At 46.2% G+C, this 26,684-nt stretch overlaps 1 protein-coding gene across 1 annotated transcript in view; it reads right to left on the reverse strand.

Moving 5' to 3' along the window:
• ATP9A (ATPase phospholipid transporting 9A (putative)) overlaps positions 1-26,684 on the reverse strand; it is a 134,624-nt gene that overhangs the window by 40,806 nt on the left and 67,134 nt on the right. The window contains exons 12-14 of the mRNA XM_082671506.1: positions 25,200-25,342; positions 24,112-24,224; positions 13,307-13,519 (exon numbers count right to left, since the gene is read on the reverse strand). Coding sequence (XP_082527632.1) covers positions 13,307-13,519; positions 24,112-24,224; positions 25,200-25,342 — 469 coding nt within the window. The remainder of the gene's footprint in view (positions 1-13,306; positions 13,520-24,111; positions 24,225-25,199; positions 25,343-26,684) is intronic.

The raw sequence follows: 26,684 nt of genomic DNA on the forward strand, positions 1-26,684 counted from the left end.
CTAAATGTGACAAGGGGCAAAGGGCAGATACACAGCCGAGGATCCTGGTTCACAGGTCAAGCAAATGAACATAAAGGTGGACGGGGGAGCAGAGACAGGTGAGGCTGAGCAGGGCCTGCATCCCTGGGGGAGGTCATGCTGGCCGGTGACAGCCCCACCCCCGCCCCTCTAGGCCTGCGGGGGCTCCGCGCTCAGAGCCGCCGTCTCTCCTGGGCCCTAAAGCAGGCCACGCGCCAGAGCTGTGGCAGAGAGAACCGCACACGCTCAAGGATCAGCACAACCAGAGATCACGTCTGGAAGGAGCTGCACCAGGCCAACCACAAACATGGGGAAGCCAGGAGCACGACGCCGGGGTGGGGCGACTCACCTCCAGGCTCCCTGTTAAACTCACACACACTCAACCAGGAGGGGATTGACAGCAGTGCTCGACTTGGCAGCTCTGCCCCCCAAGGGGCACATGGCAACGTCTGGGGACAGTTTTGGCTTCACAACTGAGGAGGGGGTGGATATTTTCTACTGACATCTCATGGGTGGAGGCCAGGGATTCTGCTAAACATTCTACAACACACAGGACAGCCCCCATGACAAAGAATCACCCCACCCCACATGGCAGGCAGTACTGACAGGGGGAGAACGCTGGTCTGTACAGATGAGGAAACTGAGGCTTGCGGAAGCTCATTAAGTTGCCTGAGGTGATGCTCCGGGGCAACGGCCGGCTAGGCAGGAACCTGGATCTACCTGGTGCACAGCCAAACCCTCCACCACCCGCTACACTTCCTAGGACCACGGTTCTGTCACCAGCTGGAATCTTCTCACAGCCCGAGCAAGGTTTGCTTCACTTCCAGTCAAAGGCATGGAGGATGCAAATTCCAAGACAGGGGCCAGACCAGTGGGAACTGCGGCAGGCAGGAGCCAGTGCCCCCTCTGAAGGAGGCTGCCCCACGGGAATGTGGACTCAGGGTGGCCAGAGCTTCCAGTTTCTCAAGAAAAACCAGAAATCTGACCTTGTCCCTGAGATCTCTAACTTTTCAATGTAAGCCACTAAGCTGCACGTTTTAAACGCCCATGAAGAAAATAAAACACGTCTACAGATGAATCTGGTCTGGGGTCTTCAGGGAAAGAAGGAAATAGGAGTGGAAAAGGCGGGGACAGAAGGGGGAGCTGGGGAGGGGAGACCACCAAGCCCTCACTGCCACTGCCACAGGAAGGGGGCTACGCCATGGGGTGGGGGGCAGGGGGAGACAGGGGTAAGTACGAAGAGCCTACAGTGTACGAACCACAAGGTCATCGTGTTTACTTGTCAGCACAGCCCATAGAGGCAGGAAGTACCAAGCAGCTCTACCCGACGGACGAAGAAACAGAGTCAGAGAGGCCAGGCGAGCTGCTCTCGGCGGGCAGCTACCACGGGCTGAGATGAGATCGAATCCTGTGTCTAGCTGACCCAAGTAGCCCAAGGGAGAGTGCCAATCCCGGGCCATCCAGATGCCTGTTCTCTAAACACGGGCGCACACACATCACGGCATCCTTAGTGGTGTGCCCGTCACCCGACTCACTGTCACCGTTAGAAAGTTGGCGGGGGGCATGGTAGGCATAGTAACAGCCCCCAAAGGTGCCCACCTCCTAATCCCCACTGACCTCCACCTCCAAAAGAAAGGGCTAATCAAGTTTGGTTTTGTTTGTTTGTTTTGCTACTAACCTGCATAAGTCTTTGGAAACTCATTCATATAGTTGTTTCATCTAATCACTCTGAATTTCAATATGGCCTGTCCTATCTGCTAACAATCTTCTTTCCAAGTTTAAAATGAACAAATCAGTAAACACTGATATAAATTTAAAAATCCCATCCGTATAAATATTAAAAACTTTGGGTACATGCACTAAAACGCTTATAGGATGATACACATGAAGAGAAATTACTTCACTCTTCTCTCTATATACTACTGAAATATTTTAGTGTGTACACGCACTTCTTTTATTTATTTATTTTGCGGTACGCGGGCCTCTCACTGCTGTGGCCTCTCCCGTTGCGGAGCACAGGCTCCGGACGCGCAGGCTCAGCGGCCATGGCTCACGGGCCCAGCCGCTCCGCGGCATGTGGGATCTTCCCGGACCGGGGCACGAACCCGTGTCCTCTGCATCGGCAGGCGAACTCTCAACCACTGCACCACCAGGGAAGCCCCATCTTTTATTTTTAATATTTTTAATTTTAATTAAGTAAATAAATATCCCAACACAATACGAGATTATTACAAGTACGTAGCTTGACTAAATTTACATCCTCCTCTACGTACCAGTTTAGTAACAAAGAAAAAGGAAATTCTTCTTCAGATGCTTTCCAACACGACTGCTAGGGAAAAGAGTTTTTCATCCTTGCTTTTAAACAGCTGTTGTTTCACCCCTTAAAATCGTATTTAATTGCTCTGAAAAGATGTGAAGAGTCTGTAATACTGGGCTTCAAGGAGATACACTAATTCCCCCAAAGCCTGTTCTTAACTTCAATCAAGAAAGGATCTGAAACTCCAGAACGGGAAGTGGCTTTCAGGGCCGTAGAGGCAGTTCTGGCCTTGGCCAGCCTGGGTCCCCCTGCTGCAGACCCCACAGGACTGTGTTGGAGGGGAAGTTGAACCATGCATCTGAAATGATCAACAGTGACAAGTGTTCCCGGGGAAGCATGAATTACAGCTGAATGGAAACATCTTCTAACCATGCTTTCTTCTACAGCAAACCCCTCGAGGGAGTTAAGGAACCTACTTTGACTGTGCTGGTTGCCCCATCTCCCATCTCCCACCCCTTGGGTCCAAGGTCCTAATCAAAACCTCACAAGTCCTCTTGGGGGCTGATTCCAACAGGATATGAGCCCTGCAGGGGGGCCTTTCTTTCTCACCTTACACTCCCTTATTCCGACTTTAACATTAAGTCAGTTTTAATTTAAAGCTGCTTTCTACCAGAACATATAAAATCCCCCAGGTCCTACTGAGAAGAGAGCAGTTTAGAACTGGGGAGCTCACTAACCATTCTCAACAGCAGCGGGGACAAACATTTCAGCGGTCAGGTGGGCAACTCCATCCCTTCCTGAAACAAGATGATGTAAATGAGGCTGCTTCTGCTAGAGGGTCTGAGCTTCAATTCAAAAGAATCATCCTGTATTGCCAAATCAGAAAGGATTTCAGGGTCTTTTTTTTTTCTTACGGCTGCACTACACCGCAGGTGGGATCTTAGTTCCCCGACCAGGGATCAAACCCGCACCCCCCTGTAGTGGAAGCGTGGAGTCTTAACCACTGGACCGCCAGGGAAGTCCCCAATCTCAGGGTCTTGAGTCTCGCTGTCCTTAACAGCCGGAGCTGGGGTCTCAGGGGGCCTCGGGTCAGACTACCGGAGGTCAGAAGAGCAGAAAAAGAAACCTCGTAAAAGGTAAATGAATGAACAAATAAATGAGAGGCAAAAGCAAATGCTAGAAACCAAGAAAGGGCCGGAGCGGGGGATCTGGGCTCCACGAGTCAGCTGTGCGTCTGGTTTGGGTCAGGAAATTAAAAAAAGAGCCTCCTACTCCACCCTTCCGCCTCCAAAAAAAAAAAGCCCATCTGAAGAATTCTTGTCAGAGCTGTCCATGAAAGGGCTTTTTCATCATTTGTTGGTCAGCAATAAACCACCTGTGACAAGCTTTAATAATCTTCTCTTTGTACCTGGGAATGTGTGCTTGGGAATTACGCCAGACAGGCTAAAGAGCCTTGAATTCCTGTCAAAAGCAGGATGCATATGAAATACAAGAACATGCATGAATCTGCTATCTGATTAAAACGGTTCTTTGGGGGCATTCAATCAGATAAACACCCAGGCTTACAAAGAATGGCCAGTCTGCCCGAAGCCAGGCCTTTCAAGCTTACAAATACCCACAGACCTAGGTATTCTTTACTTTATTAAGAAATAGGTTCCAAAATGGGCCACATGGTGGTTTGCAGGTTTGAATGCCAACAGGAGCAGGGCAGGCAGCGGACCGGGGCAGGGCCGGCCACCTAGGGACAGGGCTTGGGGGAGGGGGCTAACTGCTGCCAGGTCAAAACTGGGCCCAGTCTTTCCAGACCTGATCTTTCTCAGGAGAAGCTTATTTTTATAGAACACTGAGTGATTTTTAAATATTGCTGCTTTTCTTTTAAACAGCATGGAGCAAACAAAAAACAGCCTGCTACTTTTTTTTTTTTTTTTTTTTTTTTGCGGTACGCAGGCCTCTCACTGTTGTGGCCTCTCCCGTTGCGGAGCACAGGCTCCGGACGCGCAGGCTCAGCGGCCATGGCTCACGGGCCCAGTCGCTCCGCGGCATGTGGGATCCTCCCAGACCGGAGCACGAACCCGCGTCCCCTGCATCGGCAGGCGGACTCCCAACCACTGCGCCACCAGGGAAGCCCCAGCCTGCTACTTTTAAGCATCAGTGGACAAGGTGGTAGAATAAAAGGCCACTCCCTGATCCGAATTTCCTGATCCTATACTTGAAATTCAGCCTCTTGGGACTTAACTCTGCTAAAAACAAGTATTTGAAAAGGAAGAATGGCATCATCTCCATAAAAATTTAGCCACTTAGAAACGATTATTTACTTAAGTCCATTCTGGCCCAATACTAACGTGATATGGGACAGGACTTTTGCATGTATGGCCGCGGATGAGCTAATACCAAGGAAGGCTCATTTGACAGTTTTCTACAGTGCCCCCAAAATCCCATAGTCCTGCCTGACACAGGACCCCTATCTTCTGAGCAACCAGAATCTTCTTTCAAAATTCTACCCCAGTGGTTAATACGTAACATTGATGGAGGATTTTTTCCTTAAGTTCCCGACCGCTGTTCTTTGACCTCACCCTCAGGTCCAAGGCCCTGGCAACGTGATGGTAGAGCCCCACCAGCCTCCTAAATCTCTCTGGGTCAACACTCCACACGCCATCGTGCACACATCTGAATGCTGGCATTGTCTGAAGCCTGGAGCTGAGGCTCAGACACGAGGAGGCATTCAGGGGACCAACAGGGATGTGGTTATGGAGGAAAAAGAAACCCCAAGTCTGCAAAGGGACGGGAGATTGCCGGCCCCCGCTCAAGGCCACGGGCTTACCTTTCCCCAACGGTTTTATCCTCACTCTTTGCAACAGCGTTGAGAAAATGCAAAATGAGACAACTGGGACCTTTCATGCATGCTGAGACATGTACAGAGAGATTGAATGAGCAAGGCTCTCCATCACGACATTATTTATGACAGCCACAAGTGGGGGACCACCTAAATGTTACGCTTGGGAGACAGAGAAAATAATCTGTGGTGTATCTAAGCAGCAGAATATAGAGCAGCCACTAAGAATATTCTTACTATAGATAGTTACCGGAAAGGGATAATGCAAGGGAACAAATCAAGGTCATCGAACATATATCGTATATATACAGAAGAGAAATAGGAAAAACACCAGAACATTTTTGGCTTTTCTTTCCTGTAATTTTTTTTCTTTTTCTATAACAAGCTAATGTTACTCTTATAATTAGTGCGGGGGGGGGGAACTAAAAATAAAATCTGCTTCTAGATTAGCTGTACCTTCACTGTATACCCCTTTTTCTTATATCACCCCTGTCTGCATTACTCCCAGCTTCTGACATTCTAATGGATGCAGGAATGCTCTCCATCTACAGACTCATGTCTGGAGGAGAGACCCACTTGCTCTTCGCCCACGCTCTCACGGCCACTTGCAAGGGGGCCATTTCAAGGTTACTGTGGACTAGCGGAGAAACACATCCTTTTTGGTTTTCCCTTCTAAGGGCCGGATCCTGAAGAGATGGACGGTGAAGGCAAGACACTCAGAAGGTAGGCTTCTGGGGCCTGGCAGAAGACGGTTATTATCACCAAGCCTGGAAGCTTATAAGATGAGAAAAGAGGGAAGGGACACACACAAAAGGTGCCACTGAGTTTTGGAGATCCCAGACACAACACTGGCTCAGTGCACGTGTCCCAAGGGGACTGGAGTGGGTTAAAAATAATTGGACACTCTGGAACTTCACCCAGTATCCACCCTGAGCTCCCCAAATGCAAGTGCTTCACTCTCTGCAGCACTTGTGAGTTGACAAAGCACTTTCAAGCCATGATGCCATGGGTAGGGACGTGGTCCTGTGGGGTTACGAGCCCCACCTCTGGACATGGGCTGCGGGTTTTAATCTCGCCAGCCGTGTGACCTTGGGAATATTCCTTAGCCAACCTATACCTCATTTGCAAACAGCACGATCACAGTAATTCTGGGTGGTAAGGGATGCCCGTAACGCGGTGCCTGGAACAGAGCAGATAAGCAACAGGTGACCCCTTCTTACCACTGGCAGCATCACCGCTACCCTCACTGCTCCCTCTCTTCTCTAAGGGCCATGAGCTCCGTGTGATGTATCAGCCCCTCTTTACCTACGAGGAGGCTGAGTGCAGCTTAAAATCACATCGCTGATCAAGTCCGCCCTGGCAGTGACACACGACCCGCAGCTGCACTGCGGGGTAAGGAGGGGTAGTGCGATGCCCCCATCTTTCAGAAAAATTAGTGAAAATGAAGGTCTTGAAATGCCATTGCGAGATGACAGAACACACAGCAACCCAACATTTTAGCAAAACTCAGCTGATGTCCCACACAGTGACACCACACACACGGACATGCTTTAGAAGGATGAGCAACGCAAAGCAAGGTGCGAAACTTTATCTATAATTTACAATTGTGCTCTTAAATTTTTTAAATAGGTTAATAATTAAAGGGTGAGGAAAATTCTAACGTATGCAAAGAATTATCTCTGCAGAGGTACTCAGATATTGAGAACAGTGGGCAGCTCGGAGACAGAGGTCAGGGGAGGGGCCCTGTGTAGAGACTGTGAGAAAGGAGGGGGCGGGGTGCCTCAGGGGAAGATGGAGATAGACTTCTCGCACTGCGCCCTGAGCGGGGGTGGCCACACAGAACATCCTGCACATTACCCAGAACTTGTAACTAAGGGCTCTGAAATCAGAGTTACTCAAGGCACAGCCACATACAGCAGGCCACTTTCATTCACACTCACACACACCCATGCACAGCCACACGCCACACACGCTCCAACAGCAGTCGTGCACACATCACGTGCACGTGTTCACACCCACACTCGTGCACATATGTACACGTGCCGACATGCGCGCACACACGTACACGCACGCACACATAAACCCTACAGGACCATGAAAACCATCTGGCTTTCTCAAGGATGTGACTTAACCCACTTCACCCTCCTTCCCTCCTTGTACTAGAGTGTGATTCTGTACCAGAGAAACATGCAACTGTAATTCTACATATATGCCCACATTTAGGAAAAATCTGGGTAACTCTACAACCGAACACAAACAATGGTTATCACTACCTAGTGAAAATTACAGGTTATGTTTATCAACTTCTTTAGACAAATGAACGCGTCCCTGGGTGGATTCTATCTGCTCGGAGGAGAGCACTTCCTTGACCACTCACGCCAAGAAGGACACGTTAAGAGTTGTATCACAGTGACCCCCCCCTCCACTGCACCCCACCTCCAACACTGCCAAATATACTGCAAACGATGGGATGCTGTCAGGGCTGAAGCCTGCTCACCCGAGCATCTTAGGACCACTTCTCTCTGGCCAGATTACATCTGTCTCATTTCCCCTGGGAGTTTACTGTACAGGCGGGGGGTCGGGGGGGTGGGGGCAGTGCCCCCCAGGCTGTAATCAATAGCTGAATACAGACACTTCAAGGCTTCCCAGGCGGAATGTGCACAGGAAACAAATTTAGGAAATCCTGCTTTCTGTTACAGGAAATGAATCCTAGGCCAACTGGTAGAAATTACTCCAGGAGCTCCAAAGTAAAGAGGATACTGGCTTCTGTATGTATTCCATCAACTGACCTTGCCCGCACCAGCCAGGTTTTATTGATATAGAATTTCAAAGGTAGGATTCTAGACCCAGCCACTCCCACGTGGAATCCCACAGGGATCTGGAAACAGTACAGCTTTCTGAAAGATTGCACTGGAACTAGATTTAACCTATTTTCTGTCAGACGGTATATTTACATAAACAGATTTATATTTTGAGGTACGCATCTTTTGAAGTAGTTTAAAAGGCTGGTGAGTAAAATATTAACAGTGGTTATACCTTCAGTTAGTAGGACTATGGTTTACTTTTTCTTCTTCTCTACATTTTCATATATTCTATCATAAACATGAAATGACTGTGTAATAAAAAAAATAAATAAAGCTGTGGGGAAAAGGAAACCAAGAAAGTAACACCGACCTCTGTGAAGACACCAAAGACCAAAAGAAAATACCCTTTTTTAAAAAAAAGCAAACTGCTATTCAGAATCTTAGAAAAACAAAACCAATCTGAATCCAAAGGCAATTAATGGACAGCAGAGATAAAGGGCTCTTCTCTTTAACAAAAAGGAGCTGAAAAGCACACAGCATTCCATGGAAGATTTACCTTCATGGAAAAATCTTTGCACAGCCCTAAAACAAATATATCAAAGTTCAGTGGGAACCAGGGGTGTGGGACAGGCATTAAAGACCGTCATATATGCATGTCAATAGCCAATCGGAGCCCAGAGGCACAAGTGCTGATCGGATCACCAACGTTTAATTTAAATTCTATGAAATACCCACAAGCTACTGGTCCCCAGTCCGTAACTACCAAAAGTCTGGTCCTTTCTCACATGGACCCTTCAATGGTATCATCCTCCCATTCCGAAACGGAAAGGCGAGATCAAGCAGACGAACCCTGGTTAAGACACGGTGACAAATATGACCAGCTTCCGGTTCCAGGGCACACGTCTCAGTAGGCTCACCCACACCTATCCCCCACCTCCCCCTTCTCTCTGCACACAATTCCCATCTCAGAATTTGGCCAAGGGTTACCAGATTTTTCACCCCCTAAAAAGCCTGGTTCAAATATCAATGGTCAACAGAGGAACTGGGCTTCACAGCTTGAGCTCTTCCACAAACACCAAGCAGATGACAAGGAGTCGTCTCCCAGGGGACACATTCCATTGCCCCAGAAAAGGAGGAAGAAGAGACTGGGCAGGGAAAGACACACCCAAGTGTCCTGCCATTTCTGATCTTTGGAAAAGATTCTAACTGTGCCACCCTCCCCCCACCTCCGCCCGCACGATCACATCAACCCCTGGTTCACGGATATTCTCAGATGAGTCCAGACCTCCAAAACACTTCACGTACCAAAGAAGCCCGTCCCTCCTTCTTAAAATGAACAAAAATCATCATCATCATCATCATCATAACTGGGAGTCCTTGCAACATTGGTGGAAGAGTAAAATGGTTAAAAAAAAAAAAAAATCCCGGGAAGCACTCTGGTAATTTATGTCATGAGCCTTAAACATACTCATTCAGTTTGACCCACAGGATTTACTGACCACATACTAAGGGCCTCACAACACCCTCCTGTGGGTCCCACGTCACAGACACACAGTGGGGATAAGGAACCCGCTCAGGCAACTGTCTCACTCCTGCTGCCCCAAGGGGTGTGAGCTGCTGCCTTGTTTAACGTAGACTCCACAGTGCCTGGCTCATGGGAGGCACTCAAAAATACCTGGTGAATTAATGAACCCCGTCACACCATTTCTAGAAATAGCAAGTGTAAGGATACTCACTGCAAATGTTTATAAACACTGTTGCTCAAAAATAGAAATAACCTAAATTCCAATAATACGAGAACAGTTGAAGATATTAGGGTCCATACCGTAGGCAGTGAATCTGAAAAACTGTGTAATGTTCAAGAAAATTGAGAAACAGGTATGATAAAATATTAGTGAAAAAAGAACAAATATAGGCAAAACCCATAACTATATTAAAATGCTCATTTTTTTACGAAAAAAATACATGAAAACCTAGTGGAGGGGCTATATATCAAATGAATAAAAATTAATATTTAGTGGGTTCTGAAAAATGGTTTAGTAAAAGGATTGAGAGTTTGGGCTCTGAAAACAAACTCCCTGGGTTAAAGCCCTGACCCTGTCACTTAGGGGACTGGTGCTGTAACATAAGTCAGCCACAGAAAACGGCAACTTTACCAGGAGGAAACCTGGGAGACACCACCTTAGCCAAGAAACCTAAGTTAACATCTCCGAGACCTAGACACGCCAACACCATGCGTCTCTGGATACCCTGCACCGAGGACAGCACCAGAAGTGCATAACCTGAGTCAACATCGTAAGAAAATGTCAGACAAATACAAACTGAGGGACATTCTACGAAACAGATAACCTGTATTCTTCAACAGTCAAGGCTGTGACGGTCAAGGAAAGCTGAGGAACTGTTCCAGGTTAATAGAAACGCCAGATGGTCCAGCGGTTATGACTCCGAGCTTCCACTGCAGGGGGACATAGGTTCGACCCCCGGTTGGGGCACTAAGATCCCCCATGCTACACGACTTGGCCAAAAAGAAAAATTAAATTAAAAAAATAAAAATAAAAGAGACACCAGAGGCAGTACAACTGAATGTGGTGTGTACTCCTGGACTGGTTATTGATCTGGGGAAAATATTTTTTTCTTTTTTTTGTAAAAAAAAAAAAAAGTGAGTGGGACAGCTGATGCAATTTTAATAAGATCTGCAAGTCAGATAACAGTACTGTATCAACGTTAATTTCCTGATTCTCATAAATGACCTTGTTTTGTAGGGAGATATTTAGGAAAGTATTTTTAGGAAATATTTAGGAATAAAAGGGGATCACGCCTGAAGCTTACTCTTCAAAGGTGAAGAGGAAGCAAAAGCAGAGAAGGGTTCACATTTGAAGAATCTGAGTAAAGTGTTGGTAAAGGGGACGTCTTTGTGTTCATTTTACAACTTTTCCAAAAATCTGAAAGTATTTCAAAATTAAAAAGTCTAAAAAAAAAAAAAATCCAGGGAAGATGTAAAAATGTAATGTACAGCACAGGAAATATAGCCAATATTTTATAATAACTTTATATGGAGTATAATCTCTAAAAATATCAAAGCACTCTGCTGTACTCCTGAAACTAATATAATATTGTAAATCAACTATACTTCAATTAAAAAATAATAAGAAAAGAAAAGCCACTATACTTTGAACTCTTAAAAAAAAACAAAAAACTAGGAACTTCAGGCTAAGTATTTAATCTCTCTGTCCTTGACCTTTCTCTTCTGAAAATGGGAATAATCATGGTACCTCTTAGTTGCTGGGAAGATTTAATGAATAATACACAGTACGTCAAATGGGACCTGATGTGTACCAAATACTCAAGGGAAGTTACCTATTGTTATCTTTTATGAGTGAAGTTGAAAATAACCCATTTCCCTCTTTATATTCTTCTGAAATTTCCAAATTTTCCACACTACAAAAAATTGCTTCCATAATCAGAATAAAAGTTTTTTTTAAGGAAAGAAAAAAGGAAGGAAGACTGGAAAGAAAAAAAAACAAAATGTTAACAGACTAGTAAAACACGGACTGTGTCTTAACTACACTCAAGTCAGGGGGCAAAGGACATGATACCATTTTCATGCTGGGCGAGGGAGTGCTCTGCCTACACCTACACAAAAGGCGTTCCTATCATATGGCACCCTGAGAGAAAAAGCAGTGAGGGGCTTCTTACAGAAAACACTACACAGGCAACTGTATTACCAGGTCCTATGCTCTTGAACACAGAATTACACGAATCCTTTCAGCTTTAGCAAGAGTTGATGCTTAGATACAAAAATATGTGGCTTACCAGACTTCATCAAAATTTAAAACGTCCACGTTTCAAAGGACACCATCAAGAACATAAAAGATAGAATGGGGGCTTCCCTGGTGGCGCAGTGGTTGAGAGTCCGCCTGCCGATGCAGGGGACACGGGTTCGTGCCCCGGTCTGGGAAGATCCCACGTGCCGCGGAGCAGCTGGGCCCGTGAGCCATGGCCACTGAGCCTGCACGTCCGGAGCCTGTGCTCCGCAATGGGAGAGGCCACAACAGTGACAGGCCCGCGTACCGCAAACAAACAAACAAACAAACAAAAAGATAGAATGGGAGAAAATATTTGGAAATCATATATCTGACAGGAGGCTTTTATCTCAAATACATAAAGAACTCTTACAACTCAATAACAAAAAGACACATAACACAACTAAAAGTGGGCAGAGGGCCTGGATAGACATTTCTCCAAGGAAGATATATAAAGGGGCCAATAAGCACATAAAAAGATGCTCAACGTTATCAACGTTATTAACCTTTGGTATCAGAAACACAAATCGAAACCACAATGAGATTTCACTTCACACTCACTAGATCGGCGAGAATCAAAAGGAGGGACAATGACAAGTGTCGGCTAAGATGCAGAGAAACTAGAGCCCTCATACCTTGCAGGTGGGAATTTAAAACGGCACAGCCACTTCAGAAACAGTGTGGCAGTTTCTCAAAAGGCTAAACATAAATTTAACGTGACCCAGCAATCCCTCTCCTACACGTACACCAAGAGAAATGAACACATATGTCTGCGCAAAAACCTGGACACGTGTTCATAGCACAATAGCCCCCCAAAGAAAATACACACACATATATATATATATTATATACATAGAAAATATATCAACAGTCCAAATGTTCACCAACCGAAGACTGGGTAAACAAAACACAGTATTATCCCTTCAATGGAATATTGTTCATCCATAAACAGGCATGAAGTACAGACACACGCTACCACGTGGATGAATCCTGAAAATACACGCTAAGTGAAAGAGGTGAGACGCCAAATGTGTGTGTGTCTTTCCACTTGTATGAAATGTCCAGAACAGGCAAATCTACAGAGATAGAAAGTAGGTCAGTGGTTGCCAGGGGCTGGAGGGAGGGAGGGTGGGAGTCTATGGGAATACAGGCACGGAGTGCTTCCTTTTGGGTTGACAAAAGTGTCACAAAAATCGATTCTAAAACCGACTGTGGTAATGGTTGCATAACTCCGTGAATATACTATTTAAAAAAACCACTGACCTGTATGTATCTGTCACACGGGCGATTGTATGGTATGTGCATTATATCCTAATTAAGCTGTTTTTTAAAAAAGGAATGTGGTTTCATGGGACCTGTGCCCCTTATGCGCTGCCCGTCTGAACCACAAACAAGATCTCTCGCTGCTTCCTAACTCAGGATGTATCTCAAGTCCAAGGCTACTCCTTCTAGAGGAAGATCAAGGGCTGCAGGCATTTGCCAGCCTGTTTCCCTAGCGGCCCAGCATCGCCCCGGAACCTGCTGCCCTGACAGGTGGCCCCACCTGGAGCAGGTGGGAAATGGGCAGGGCATCCCGCATGCCGGGGCTTACCTCGTCCGGGCTGGACGCCTGGTACACACGGCAGGAGTCCTCGTACTGCTTCTCCGCCTCGGCCTGGTCGGTGACACCGCTGGACTCGTACACGGGGGTGACGTTGTGGCACAGCGCGATGGCCTTGACAGCTTCGTGCACGCGGGTGCCCATGGTCCGCCGCACCTTGGTGGTGAGCGCGGGGCCCTTCTGAGCGGGCGGGTCCTGGGATTGCTAGGAGAAGAGGAAACCAACGAGGAAGATGACCAGAGACACGGAAGGACCTTGAGAAGGAAGAAGAACGACCCTGCGGAGTCGCTGCTTCTCTTTCAGCTGCTCTAACACACGTCACTCTGGGGGTATCTCCAGTAACACTGCCATGAGGGCGTGCGAGTCAGGGATCCGGTTATGGGCGTTCAGCCAAAAACAAAAATGCAAAATAAATCGAGGAAAAAAACGACAGCTTGGTGAATGTGGGTGATGCTACCTGGGGACCTGGGAACGCTCCTTCCTTTGGGTGGTGCTGGGGGCCTCTGACCAAGTGGGGGCCCCATTACACTTCAAGTGATGCGGCTGCTTCAGACCAGGGCGTCCGGACCTCGGCACTGCTGACATCTGAGGGAGATAATTCTCTGTTGGGGTTGGCGGCAGGGGGAGAGTCCTATGCACAGTGGGATGGCTAGCAGCTTCTCTGGCCTCCATCTACTAGATGCCAGACGCAACCCCCAGTTGCAACAGGAGAACAATACTGTCTTCAGATGTTGCCAATTGCCCATGGAGACCAAAATCATGCCCGGTTTAGAACTGCTGTTTTAAATGGACATTCCTCTCAGTTTAAAATTGAAGACAGGGGGCTTCTCTGGTGGTGCAGTGGTTAAGAATCCGCCTGCCAATGCAGGGGACACGGGTTCGATCTCAGGTCCAGGAAGATCCCACATGCCGCGGAGCAACCAAGCCCATGCGCCACAACTACTAAAGCCCACGTGCCTAGAGCCCGTGCTCCGCAACAAGAGAAGCCACCGCAAGGAGAAGCTCACGCATCGCAACAAAGAGTAGCCCCCGCCCGCCGCAACTAGAGAGAAAAGCCCACGCGCAGCAACGAAGACCGAACACAGCCAAAAATCAATAAATTTTTTTAAAAAATGAATTCAACAGTATGGATGGGGACTCTAGGGGGTAACGAGCAACCAAGGGCAGGTCCGGGGAGCATATCAGTAACAACCAGAAAGAAGCCTGGCTGGCTGGACACACTGCAAAATGGTACCTAGAAGTCCACTGAGGGTAGATTTTCAAGAGTAAACTTAAATGTACTCAAGCTGTGCCTTCCACACTGGCCATGGACCCTAACTCTTGTCTAAGAAGCAGTTCTGTTGCTTACACAGCCCTCATCCGTTCCTTCATTCATACCTTTCAACACACAGCTTGACCTCCTAATGGGTTAAGGTGGGGAAAAGGTTTTGAGCAACATGGTAAAAAGAGTACTGAAGGCTGAGAAATCTGAGCCTGCTTCTCGGGTGGGTGTGAACAGCTGTGTGACCTTGAGCAGGTGGCATCTGCCCTTTTCCCGCAAATGAGAGGAGTGGGCTAGGGGGTGCTTTTCACCCCACGTGCTGAGTAGAGAAATCCCGAGAAACCCACTCAGCACCATCAAACGTGGAGGACAAGCAACCCCATACCCATCTCTGTTACACACTGGGTACCATGAAGGCCTAGCTTTGAATAATGGGGTTCTACTGCCTTAAAATATAATAAAAAATTAAGACCACTTGTCAACAGTCTATGAGTTAGTGTTCAATAAAAAACACTCAGGTGCCCTCCCATGACCCACCTGATTAGCCTCTCTGTCCAACCTCCTTCCTGCCTCAGGGCCTTTGCACTTATGGGACCCACTTCCTAGAACACTGTTTCCCACATCCCTGCAGAGCTAGCTCACTCCACCTCATCATTCAGGTCTCCATTCAATGTTTCCTCCTCAAAGTCACCTCCCCTGAGCCCCCTAATCCATGCTGCCCCCTGTGCCCACCCCACTGGGAGCCACGCTTCTACATTACCATGTGTGTTATTGTCTCCACTGGCTAAAACTGAATCCTTTACCTGATAATTCTCCCGTTAGATCATGAGAACAGAGAGCTTGTCTACTGAATTCTAGTACCAAGGGCCGTAGTAACTAGCAACAGATATTTGTTGAACAAATGAACAACTTAATATTCCTAAGATACTGGTTAGAAGTCCTCATTTGTCATGAACGTTTTTTCCATTTCTAAGAAGAAATAAATATCAAAATTGACCAACATCAGTTCCAGATTTTAAGTCACAGTTTAGGACAAAAGACCTACAATAGTCTTCCTGCCTCTACAACTGAGTCTCGGAAGCTGGAGATGTTTGTGAAGTTACTGAATGCTGTGTTCCATTAAAAACATATTTTATCCAACAGAGCAGAAGCCATCCGATCTTTTAGAATGAATCACGTTTCATACCCATGAACACATGGTTGCCCAAAATGGAGAACAGATGGGTTATGAGAAACAAGAAAACGACTTTCATTTAATTTTTTAATACTATTTTTAGCAATGGCATTATACTCCTCAGGTAATTAGACAATTACTAAATTATTCTGGTCATGCAGGCACACACACTGCTCCGGCTTCCTGCTCTGTTAACCTCTGGTGTCAAGAGGACACGAGTTTCACTTCCAGGCCAAAGGGCACGGCATGGTAACAATAATTAGAGTAATATATCAGAACTACAGTTTAAATGAATCATTATTTGCCAAGTGCTTTTAATCATAAAGAATTTAACTTTAAAATTATAACGAGGACTGAAGATTTACAGAAAGGTTCCCTCTCCGGGAGAGACTAAATCGAGAACATTTTTTCTAAACTCTGTAATTTATGTTCTAGCCATGGACGCATGTCTTCATTTTTTTGCCCACATTCCCCAGCACCTGGACCAAATTATTACTTAACATTAGGAGCAATAACAAGACCTTTGACAAAGTAATTGCTCTGGCTGGCAAGTTTTAGTTAACAGTGGATTTGAATGAAAGGCTGAGTTCAGGGCATCTTCCACAAACCTTCGGATTTTATAAGCAACCTGATTCTGTCTACAGAAGTCAAGTATTTCCACTCATATGTCAAATGTGGGATAACACAGAGCTTTGGGGTTTTGCATTCCAGGTGAAACCACACTAGGGCAAGGCAAAAGAGAGAAACAGCCCAGAGTTTTGCAAAGACCTCACTCTCAGATCAGGGAACCATTTGACAACAAACTAGAAAATGATGGTGATTGAACTGGACCAACATCACAGGCAGACTGGTTTACTATCTCCACGTTCATTTCTCTCTCTCTTAAACTGATACTTATCCCACTTTCCTACTGTTTCAGGGAAGAGGGGTCATAACCATTGATTCTGAAATTCTCTTTTAATTTGCAAATAAAAGGCTTGTCCACACACCAAATGGCAATCCACATATATCATGAAGGCACTGGTAATTACCAGGAGCTCAGCTAGTATTCGTATTGAGGCCCAGTCCTCAAACATCCTCACATTCCCCATATGGAAGAGTTTCACATTGTACAGTGTTTATCTCTAGCCTCCTCCCCATAGGCCCTTTAACCTACACACATTTCTTCTTACTTAAAAAATACCAGGGGAAAATAAAAACAGATGTGGTATCCACAGAGACAGGTTACAACTCTTTTTTCCCTGGGGGGGAACCACTGGCCCTCTTAAGGAGGGAGGGCAAAATAGCCCCATGTGAGGTCAGAAGTTGGGTGAAGAATCAAGATCTCCGTATACAAAGGCCTCTGACTTGGGCCCTTCGGTGGATATCTCGCACCTTGTGATGTTTTGGTCATCCTAGGGCAGCCCAGCCAACAAATGAGATATGGAGATTCAGTGAAAAAAACAGGCCTCCATTTCTCATTAATAATCCATGGCAGGGACATTTCCCAATGAGAACTCCAGCCTGTATTTCAGGAAACAGTAATACAGAAATTAAATGCCGAGTCACCATGAATATCAATTTTCTTTCCAAATGCAATGAAAACATCACCCCTTACGAACACTCATAATGTTACCAGATACGATGGATGGGTTGCAACTGGTAAAAATACACTATTGAAGAGAAGGAATTCCTGTTTCAATAGGCCCCCTTCACTCCCCAAATTGAGCTCAGAGCTGGTAACTCATTAACCTCAAAGGTCCACCTCCACAGAGACAGGCTTAGAGCTACCACTTCCAAGTGAATCAACTGTCTTACACGCTAAGTGACTGCATAAACACAAACAACGTTTACTGCTTAACAGTACACAGCTTTCCGCACGACAGAGGCAACAAATTTCAATTCGTTGAAACTGAATCATGTATTTACACAGGGGTTCTCAACTCGGGAGACTTTGCCCCCCACTGGGCAGCGTCTGGAGATACTCGAGGGTGTGACAAAGCAGGTGCCGGGGGAGTATGCTACAGGCATCGAGATGGTAGAGGGCAAGGATGCTGCTGAACACCCTACAGTGCACAGGGTGGTCCCCACAGCAAAAAATTATCCAGCCCAGATGTCAATATGCCAAGGCTGAGAACCGGACATGAAGCCACTGCCACCGTAAAACCGGGGTTAGGATGGTGAGGCCAAACTGTGCGAATGCTGAATTGGATACTGTCAATTTAATGTTTGGATTTTTCGCATGAATTTTGAGTTTTTTAAGTACTGCATTACAGTATGATTTGTCTTGATGACGGCGTTTTCTTGCCATCTCGATAAGTTTTGCTCCCTGGGTGCATGCCTCACTCTCCTTAACCCTACCTAGTCCTGGCCCTATTATAAAACCATTAAAAAGGATCATAATCATGACATATGTGAAAAGAAAGAAGCTGGACAGTGTTATTCCAACAGTGGTTCTTAACCAGAAATGCCTCTCTGAATAACCAGTAAAGATTTTAAGTATATATATATATATGCTTGGGCCCCTGACACTTAAAGAATAGAGTAGGGCCCAGGCATATATACATATTTTTAAACTTTACAGTTTTGATGCTCAACTCTAGTTCAAAAGAATTACAAAAATATGATGCCTTCTTGTTGAAAAGAAAAAAAGGAAGAGAGAGAGAGAGAGAAACAAAGTACACATCTCCACAGACACAAAGGCAGAGAAATAGCTTGGCATTTTATACACCCAGGTGTTAACACTGGCTATCACTGAGTGATGTGAATACAGGTGATTTCAGTGTTTTTTATTTGTACTTATCCATGTTGTTTATTTTTTCTGCAGGAAAAAAAAAAATGTACCCTAAGAAAGTATTAGGAATTTTTTAAATCAGTAAAAAACAAAGTAAGCTCTGTGTCCCAGAGAAAAACACAACACAAAAAATTCTTCCTCAAGAAAACGTAACCTTCTCTGTTTCCTATGGATGCAGAAAGCAAGAGGGACACTACCTGGGACACAGCAAGCACTGACAACCCAATGCATCCTGTGTGTACATATCTTGTGCAGGAAAGTAAACCGCAAACTCACACATTCACCAACATACTCACCAAAAAGAAGAGGAAAAAAATGCTCAGTAAATTCCAACTCTAACAAATACTAAAACAATATCAGAGACAAAACGTTAAGTGAAAAATCACAGTTCACAGATCAAAATACGTGAAATAAGGTGAACTATGTTTTTTTGAAAAATAAGAATTCACATGTACAAAACAGCCTAGAAGAGCGCTCTTGGTCTTGGGCTTCTCTGACACAGCACACCACGAGCCCCCCACTGCCCACACTCATCCATTTTTGTTCAGATACATATATTAATAAAAGTTAAAGGTATTTCCACTTGCTGAGGGGAGTAAAATAAAATAGATGACTACATATTCCAGGTAACAAAGAATATTCGTCTCAAAATACTTCGAACGTGTTGAGAAAAAATTTAAGTACCTTCCACACGTGTATATTTAAATTGTATAAATATTGTATTGTGCATTATGAAACAACAAAAAAATTCTAAAATGATGTGATAAAAATGAAAACAGCATATTTCACAGAATTAGCTGATACCTCAAAATAACATATACTCAGGGTAAGGGGCACTGAGAATTATAAATTTTAAATTATAATTATGTAACTTATTTAAAATTATAGATTCAAACTGTCATATCTGTCATACGGGGCATGAAGCGCTGACACGTGCTGCAACCTTGGGGATGCCATGCCAGGTGAAATAAGCCAGGTGCAAAAGGTACTGATTGATCCCCTTCATCTGAAATGTCCAGAACAGGCAAACCACAGACACAAATAGTAGACGGGTGGTTGCCAGGGGCTGGGGTAGGGGTGGGAGTCTTAAGAGATCGGGGGTCCCTCTTTGGGTTGGTGAAAACATTCTGAAATGAGACAGCAGTGACGACTGCACCATGTTGAGGATATACTAAAAAACGCTGACCTGGACACTTAATGGGTAAATGTTACGGTTTGTGAATTCTCTCTCAGTTTTTCAAAGGTGCCAATAAGTAAGTGAATAAGGCAGAGGAAAAATCATCACATCTCCTTAGCCTGCCATGGGTTCATCTCATAATGTGTCGGCCATTTCCTTGTGGTTTACTTGGGCTTGTATTGATCGTCTGGAGTTTCCCTGCAGGAATCTTGTAAAGCCACCTGCCCTCTTTCCTCTTTACGAGATTACTTTAGTTAAATAACATCCCTAAAACCAGTCACCTGGACACTCATAAAAGACAATCTGAATTTCAATGTTCTGAAAATAAACAATCGCAGAATTCCAACTCCTTTCGCAGGACACCTCAAGGACTGTGCCTGATAAGAGTTCATCTGATATATGGAGTGGGGGTCCCAGGGTCAATCTTAAAGCTATTAGTAAAGTTTAAATTTTGCTGTAATTTTGAAGATGAAAATGAAATGTGAATAGACATTCTAATCTTTTCCTCCTGCACCTCAATGGGTCTCCTGGCAAACTCTGTTTTGGAGTCCACAAATTTAGACACGGACATTCTGAAAAATAAGGACGAACCTCAGATGTGCAGTAGCTATTCTCAAACTCTGTTTTACTTTGGAATCACCTGGTTCACTTGTTAAAACTGTAGGTCCACGCACCACTCCTAGAGATTCTGTCTCTGTCCCTAGCGATCTGAGCCAGGAGTTCCAAATACTCTACCTTAGGAGACACTGTTATAACATCCTATTATTAAACTCTAAAAGTCAGATGAATGGCTGCAGTGGGCTCGGGAGAATCATCTGGGGTGGTGGTCTAACACTGGATTGTGGGGATGGTTCCACAACTTTGTAAATTTACCTAAAAAAATCACTGAATACTACAGTTAACATGGCTGAATTTTACGGTATGTATGTTATACCTCAATAAAGCTGTTTAAAAACCACAGGAGAGCCTTCGTGCTTGTCATCATAAAAGTAGTCATGTGTTTACCACAGGGCTTTTCGATATCCCGAGAGAAGGATGCACGTGGCCTCAGGGGGTGGAGTGTGCACACCAGCCTCGGTCTTTCCCCATCACACTCAGCTACTTTAAACCCAAGGCCGGGACGGGCAAATCCATTTACGAGCTTCCGCTGAGGAAGGGTGATGAGTTAAGAGTCCATGTTAAGGACTTCCCTAGTGGCACAGTGGTTAAGAATCTGCCTGCCAATGCAGGGGACACAGGTTCGATCCCTGGTCAGGGAAGATCCCACATGCCGCAGAGCAACTAAGCCGATGCGCCACAACTACTGAGCCTGCGCTCTAGGCCCCACGAGCCACAACTACTGAGCCTGCATGCCACAACTACCGAAGCCCGCAAGCCTAGAGCCAGTGCTCTGCAGCAAGAAAAGGCACTGCAATGAGAAACCCGCGCACCACAACGGAGAGTAGCCCCGGCTCGCCACGACTAGAGAAAGCCCGTGCGCAGCAACAAAGACCCAAAGCAGCCAAAAATTAAATAAATAAATAAAAACTAAAAAAAAAAAAGGAGTTCACGGTAAGAACTTTTAAGACTTTACACAGTGTTATCTGTGCTAAACCAAAAATGGGCTACAAAAGCTGAACTACACAAATATCCTGAGAAAGGACGGCTTCTGTCAATACCACAAGCCCTTAAAAATACCACCAGCAGTGCACTTCCCTGGGGGCGCAGTGGTTGAGAGTCCGCCTGCTGATGCAGGGGACACAGGTTCGTGCCCTGGTCCGGGAAGATCTCACATGCCGCGGAGTGGCTGGGCCCCGTGAGCCATGGCCGCTGAGCCTGCGCGTCCGGAGCCTGTGCTCCGCAAAGGGAGAGGCCACAACAGTGAGAGGCCCGCGTAGTGCAAAAAAAAATAAAAAATAAAAAATACCACCAGCATAGGCAGGGGTGTGCCTCCTGCCGGGGTGCACCCCAAGGTCTACGAAGCTGTGTACCGTGACCGTCGGCAGCCAGCACCACTGAGACAGGGCTGAGAGGCAGGCGGGGTTCAGCCAGGTGCTGAGAAGCATTACGATCCACACACTGGCCCCTCAAGAGGGGCCCGAGAGGCACTGGGACCGACGGTTCAGAGGGAAGAATATTCCCAGACACAGAAACGAGGCTGCTCACCTTGCCCTGAATGCTGCCGGCAGGGGCGTAACGGGGTGAGCGGGAGGAGAGAGCGAACAGCGGGAGAGGTGGCAGCAGGGGATGCAGGCCTTGCTGGACCACGTGGAAGCCTCAGACCCTGCGAGGGAGCTGCCAGTACGAGGGTGATCCTGTGCTCCCAGGAGGGAAACAGGGAAAGCCTGCAGGGGGGTCACTGCAGACAGGCAGGCAAGGGAGAGTGTAGTTCCTGTCTAGAGAGCGAGAGGGGATGAAGACGAAAGGCCAAACAGGTGATCTGGGGGGAGCAGGGCCACGACTGAAGGCAGGCGGTCACGGGGCAGGAAGCAGGGGCACTTCCCAAATCCCTGCACGGAGCTAACAGGGTAAACGGGAGTGGTGCTTACTAAAACAAGAACAGCTTAGAGAAGCAAGCGTACAGGAAAAATGTCGGGATGGTGGGTGCACCGTCCTCGTGACCCACAAGCGGTGATGCCAGGTATGCAGGTGTATTCCAGGGTGAAGCTCCTGGCCGGGCTGACACAGACATGGGAGGCATCAGCTTCAATAAGGTGACAGAAGCTGGATAAGACCGGAACCCCCTAGAGAGTGACACACAGAGCCCACCATGGACACCACGTCACCTCACAGAGGAAGACGGGTCAGAGAGAGAGAAAGGAACCAGGGGCTGACTGTGGCTTTTCCTCTCAGTCCAACCAAGTCCTTGTGACTTTTTAAGAGTCTTAAAGTCCACCTCTGAAGAAGGACAATGGACCGTTTGGGGACAAGCCACGATGCCCACACAGGGAGCCTAGAAGAATGAATGACAAGGGCTTCGTGGCTGGTAGCAGGTGATGACGTGACATGGATCAAACAAACTGTTCTCCACTTAAAATCCACCCCCACTTCCACACTATCCCCTCCCCTGCCATTTTCAGGAGATACCCCGGAAATTCAGGTGTGCAGGCTAACGAACATTCCGGAAAATTAAATGTTGAGACTATAATTGTATCACAAAGCATTTAGACAGTCCACCTCTAACTCTTACACAAGAATACATTTTTAATTGGCCTTCTGACTATGGAATCATTATCTATTTGGACAAATTTAAGCAAAACATGGCCTTTTTATTCTATTGCCCCCAAACAAGTGTCATGATATGTAGCTGGTCTAATGCAGTCCATCTTAGCCCTGGGTATGTCTCAGAATTACCAAGGGATTTGTTTGTTTTGTCATCTTTCTTTTTTTGTTTTTTTGCGGTACGCGTGCCTCTCACCGCTGTGGCCTCTCCCACTGCGGAGCACAGGCTCCGGGCCCAGCCGCTCCGCGGCATGTGGGATCTTCGCGGACCAGGGCACGAACCCGTGTCCCCTGCATCGGCAGGCGGACTCTCAACCACTGCGCCACCAGGGAAGCCCACTGTCATCTTTCTTTTAAAACACAGGAGCCCAGACTCTCCTGTCCTCTTAATGAGTCAGAATCTCTAGGATAGCAGACCCAAGTTAATGTCTTTTGTTTTGTTTTTACTCTGTTTTTAAAACATCGCCAGTAATTCTGATGAGCAGCCAAGGTGGGGGACCCGCTGGTCTCATTTTACAGGACTCTTAGGACACTTACAAGTAATACCTTTCTCTAAAAAAAAAAATGACCGGTTTTGAAAAACCTTGTAGTGGGGGGAAAATCAGGAACAGATAAGTTGACCATCATCTCTGATAATTTCTTCCATGAGACTGCCGAGTTGGAAAGAGATGAGGAACTGAAGCTGATCGGTTATACCGTGATTATGTCACAAGCAGCCCATTAATTATGCTGTTTTGGCTCATAACAGGGGAAAAGGAAAAAGTAAGCATGTTTGTAAACCTGAAGGAAAACCAACCATCAGGTTCTCAAAGTTCTTTCTGGCACCAGTTACTAGCAAATAATTTTTTCTTATGTTTTCCCCAGTATCCATTAGTATTTCAGTAGATTAACCCTGGGGATGAGGAAGATGGGGCAAAAACCTCAAATGCAGGTCTATTCAAAACGTGAAGCATTAGTGGTTGCCAGGGGTTTGGAAGGAAAGGTGGGGTTGGGGGAAGTGAGGAGTGACTGACTGTCCATGGGTACAGGGCTTCCTTTTGGGGTGATGAAGATGAAATTGACTGTGGTGATGGTTACACAACTCTGAGTATACAAAAAAACACCAAACTGTACACTTTTAATGAGTGAATCATATGGTATTATGACTTCTTCTCAATATAGGTGTTAATAAATGTAAAACTTGTTTGGGTATCAAAACAGAAGGCTTTACCTGGGTGTAAATACTAAAAATGTGGCTTTGTACTTCATCCATTGAGTCGAGGCCATAGGCCACGGTGCCTAGATGGAGCCGTTTGAAAACCATCTCATTCTGGGTAAGAGTTCCTGAAACACAAGACAGATCAGTAACTGCCTACAGCCTGGAGCTCTTATTATTATTAACAGTAATGGTAGCTATTTGGCTTTTTTTTTGAGAGTTTACTATATGTCACAGACTGGTTTCAGCACTGCTCCTGCTGGACACCTGTGCTATTTTGTCAGCCTGGAATCCCAGAATTTCTTCTGAAAATAGAACCCCAGGTTTCCAGGGGGAATTATCACCCTCATTCCCTGGGATGGTCCAGAGGAAGCGTCAATCAGGGTGCCTGACTCATTCCATTGGCCAAGAGGGCAGCACGTGACATACATGAGGCCAATCAGATTCTATCTTGAAGGAATCTGAACCTTGAGCAGAGGGGCATATCAACAGAGGATGAGTCGAGTCAAGTCAGGAGACCATCCCAGGGGTCCTGATGCTGACACAGCCAGAACTTTCCTGGTTCTTCTTCTTCCTGAAACCTAGTTTTGCTCTGATTTCCCGAATCTTTGCAATAGATTCTCTTTTATCCCATGCTCACTGAATGGTAGAGAGGAAGCTAAAACCCAGGTCTCCCCACTCCACACTTGCTCTCAACCACTACGACAACCTCGTAACTTGACAGATGTTAAACTGTGGAGCAGTATTTTGAGGTGTGGTTTCAAGGTCAGGACGTGAAGCCAGACTGTCTGAGTTCAAAGCCTGCTTCTGCCACTATGTGCTCCTGACAAGTCACCTAACCACCAAGTCACTTAATACCCCCGAACTCCCAACACCGGGGGAGGATTAAGTAAGTGACTATAAATACCCAGAATGGTGCTTTTGTACATAATTAGCAGGAAGTAAGGCTGTGCTGCTATCGTCATCATCATCACCAAATAGTCTGTCATCATCAAAAGATGAAGAAAATAAAAGTGCAGCAGCATGCATCTCTAACACCTCCAGAAAGAGATTCCAGGCACCTTCTTCGACCTTGAATCCTGCGAGGGCCACAGGAAACTCACCGGTCTTATCTGTGAGTAGGTAGGAAATCCTCCCCAGCTGCTCGGGAATCGTGCTGGAGCGAACCACGGTCCCGGGGATTTTCGAGTCCCTGCGAATCACCCAGCTGTACACGATCTTGCCCATGTCCAGGTTCACACGCAGACTGTCAGAGAACCAGAGCACACAGGTTAACGGGATAAACGTAAGACTGCCTGTATCTCAACAAGGACTCTAAATGCACATCGTTTGTGCCATAACATCTGGAATCACCCCCTGCAGAAGCACACTGCTGGGGCTGAATCCACAGATTCAACACCACTATCAAATTTCCATGAAGCGATTCTGTTACGGACCAAAATAAAATATAAAAATTTAAGATACTTTTAAAATATCGAAAAGGTAGTTGTTTTAGCCTTACTTAAAAAAAGAAAAAATAGTAGTCCTCTGAGCTAATGTATTTTTGATACCTTATTCATGGTTTACATTGTGGTAAAATATACATAACATCACATTTACCATTTAAAGCATCTTAAGCGTACAGTTCAATGATATCAAGTACGTTCACATCGTTATGGGACCATAATCACCATCCATCTCCAGGACCTTTTCATCTTCCTACACTGAAATTTTATACCCATTAAAAAGCAGTTCCCCATTTCCCCTTCTCCAGCCCCCAGCAAGCACCTTTCTACTCTCTGTCTCTACGAATTTGACTGCTCTGGGGGTCTCGTACTGTGGAGTCACACATGATCTGTTCTTTTGTGTCTGGCTTATTTCACTTAGCATAATGTTTTCAGGGTTCATCCATGTTGCAGCATGTGTCAGAATTCCCTTCCCTTTTTTTTCCTTCCTTTTTAAGGCTGAATAATATTCCTTTTTATGTCCTATACTCATTTTTTTTAATTAATTAATTTATTTATTTTTGGCTGTGTTGGTTCTTTGTTGCTGCACACGGGCTTTCTGTAGTCGTGGTGAGCAGGGGCTATTCTTAGCTGTGGCGCACTCGCTTCTCATTGCGGTGGCTTCTCTTGTTGCAGAGCACGGGCTCTAGGCACGTGGGATTCGGTAGTTGTGGCTCGCGGGCTCTAGAGCACAGGCTCAGTAGTTATGGCGCACGGGCTTAGTTGCTCCATGGCATGTGGAATCTTCCCGGACTAGGGCTCGAACCTGTGTCCCCTGCATTGGCAGGCGGATTCTTAACCACTGCGCCACCAGGGAAGTCCCTGTGTTATACTCATTTTTTTTTGTTTGTTTTGTTTTTTTTTTGTTTTTTTTTGCAGTACGTAGGCCTCTTACTGCTGTGGCCTCTCCCGTTGCGGAGCACAGGCTCCAGACGCGCAGGCCCAGCGGCCACGGCTCACGGGCCCAACCGCTGCACGGCATGTGGGATCCTCCCGGACCGGGGCACGAACCCGCGTCCCCTGCATCGGCAGGCGGACTCCCAGCCACTGCGCCATCAGGGAAGCCCGTTATACTCATTTTTAAATATTTCATTGCAAACAATA

Source organism: Grampus griseus, assembly GCF_964374135.1.
Source record: "Grampus griseus genome assembly, chromosome: 14".
Classification (NCBI taxonomy): domain Eukaryota; kingdom Metazoa; phylum Chordata; class Mammalia; order Artiodactyla; family Delphinidae; genus Grampus; species Grampus griseus.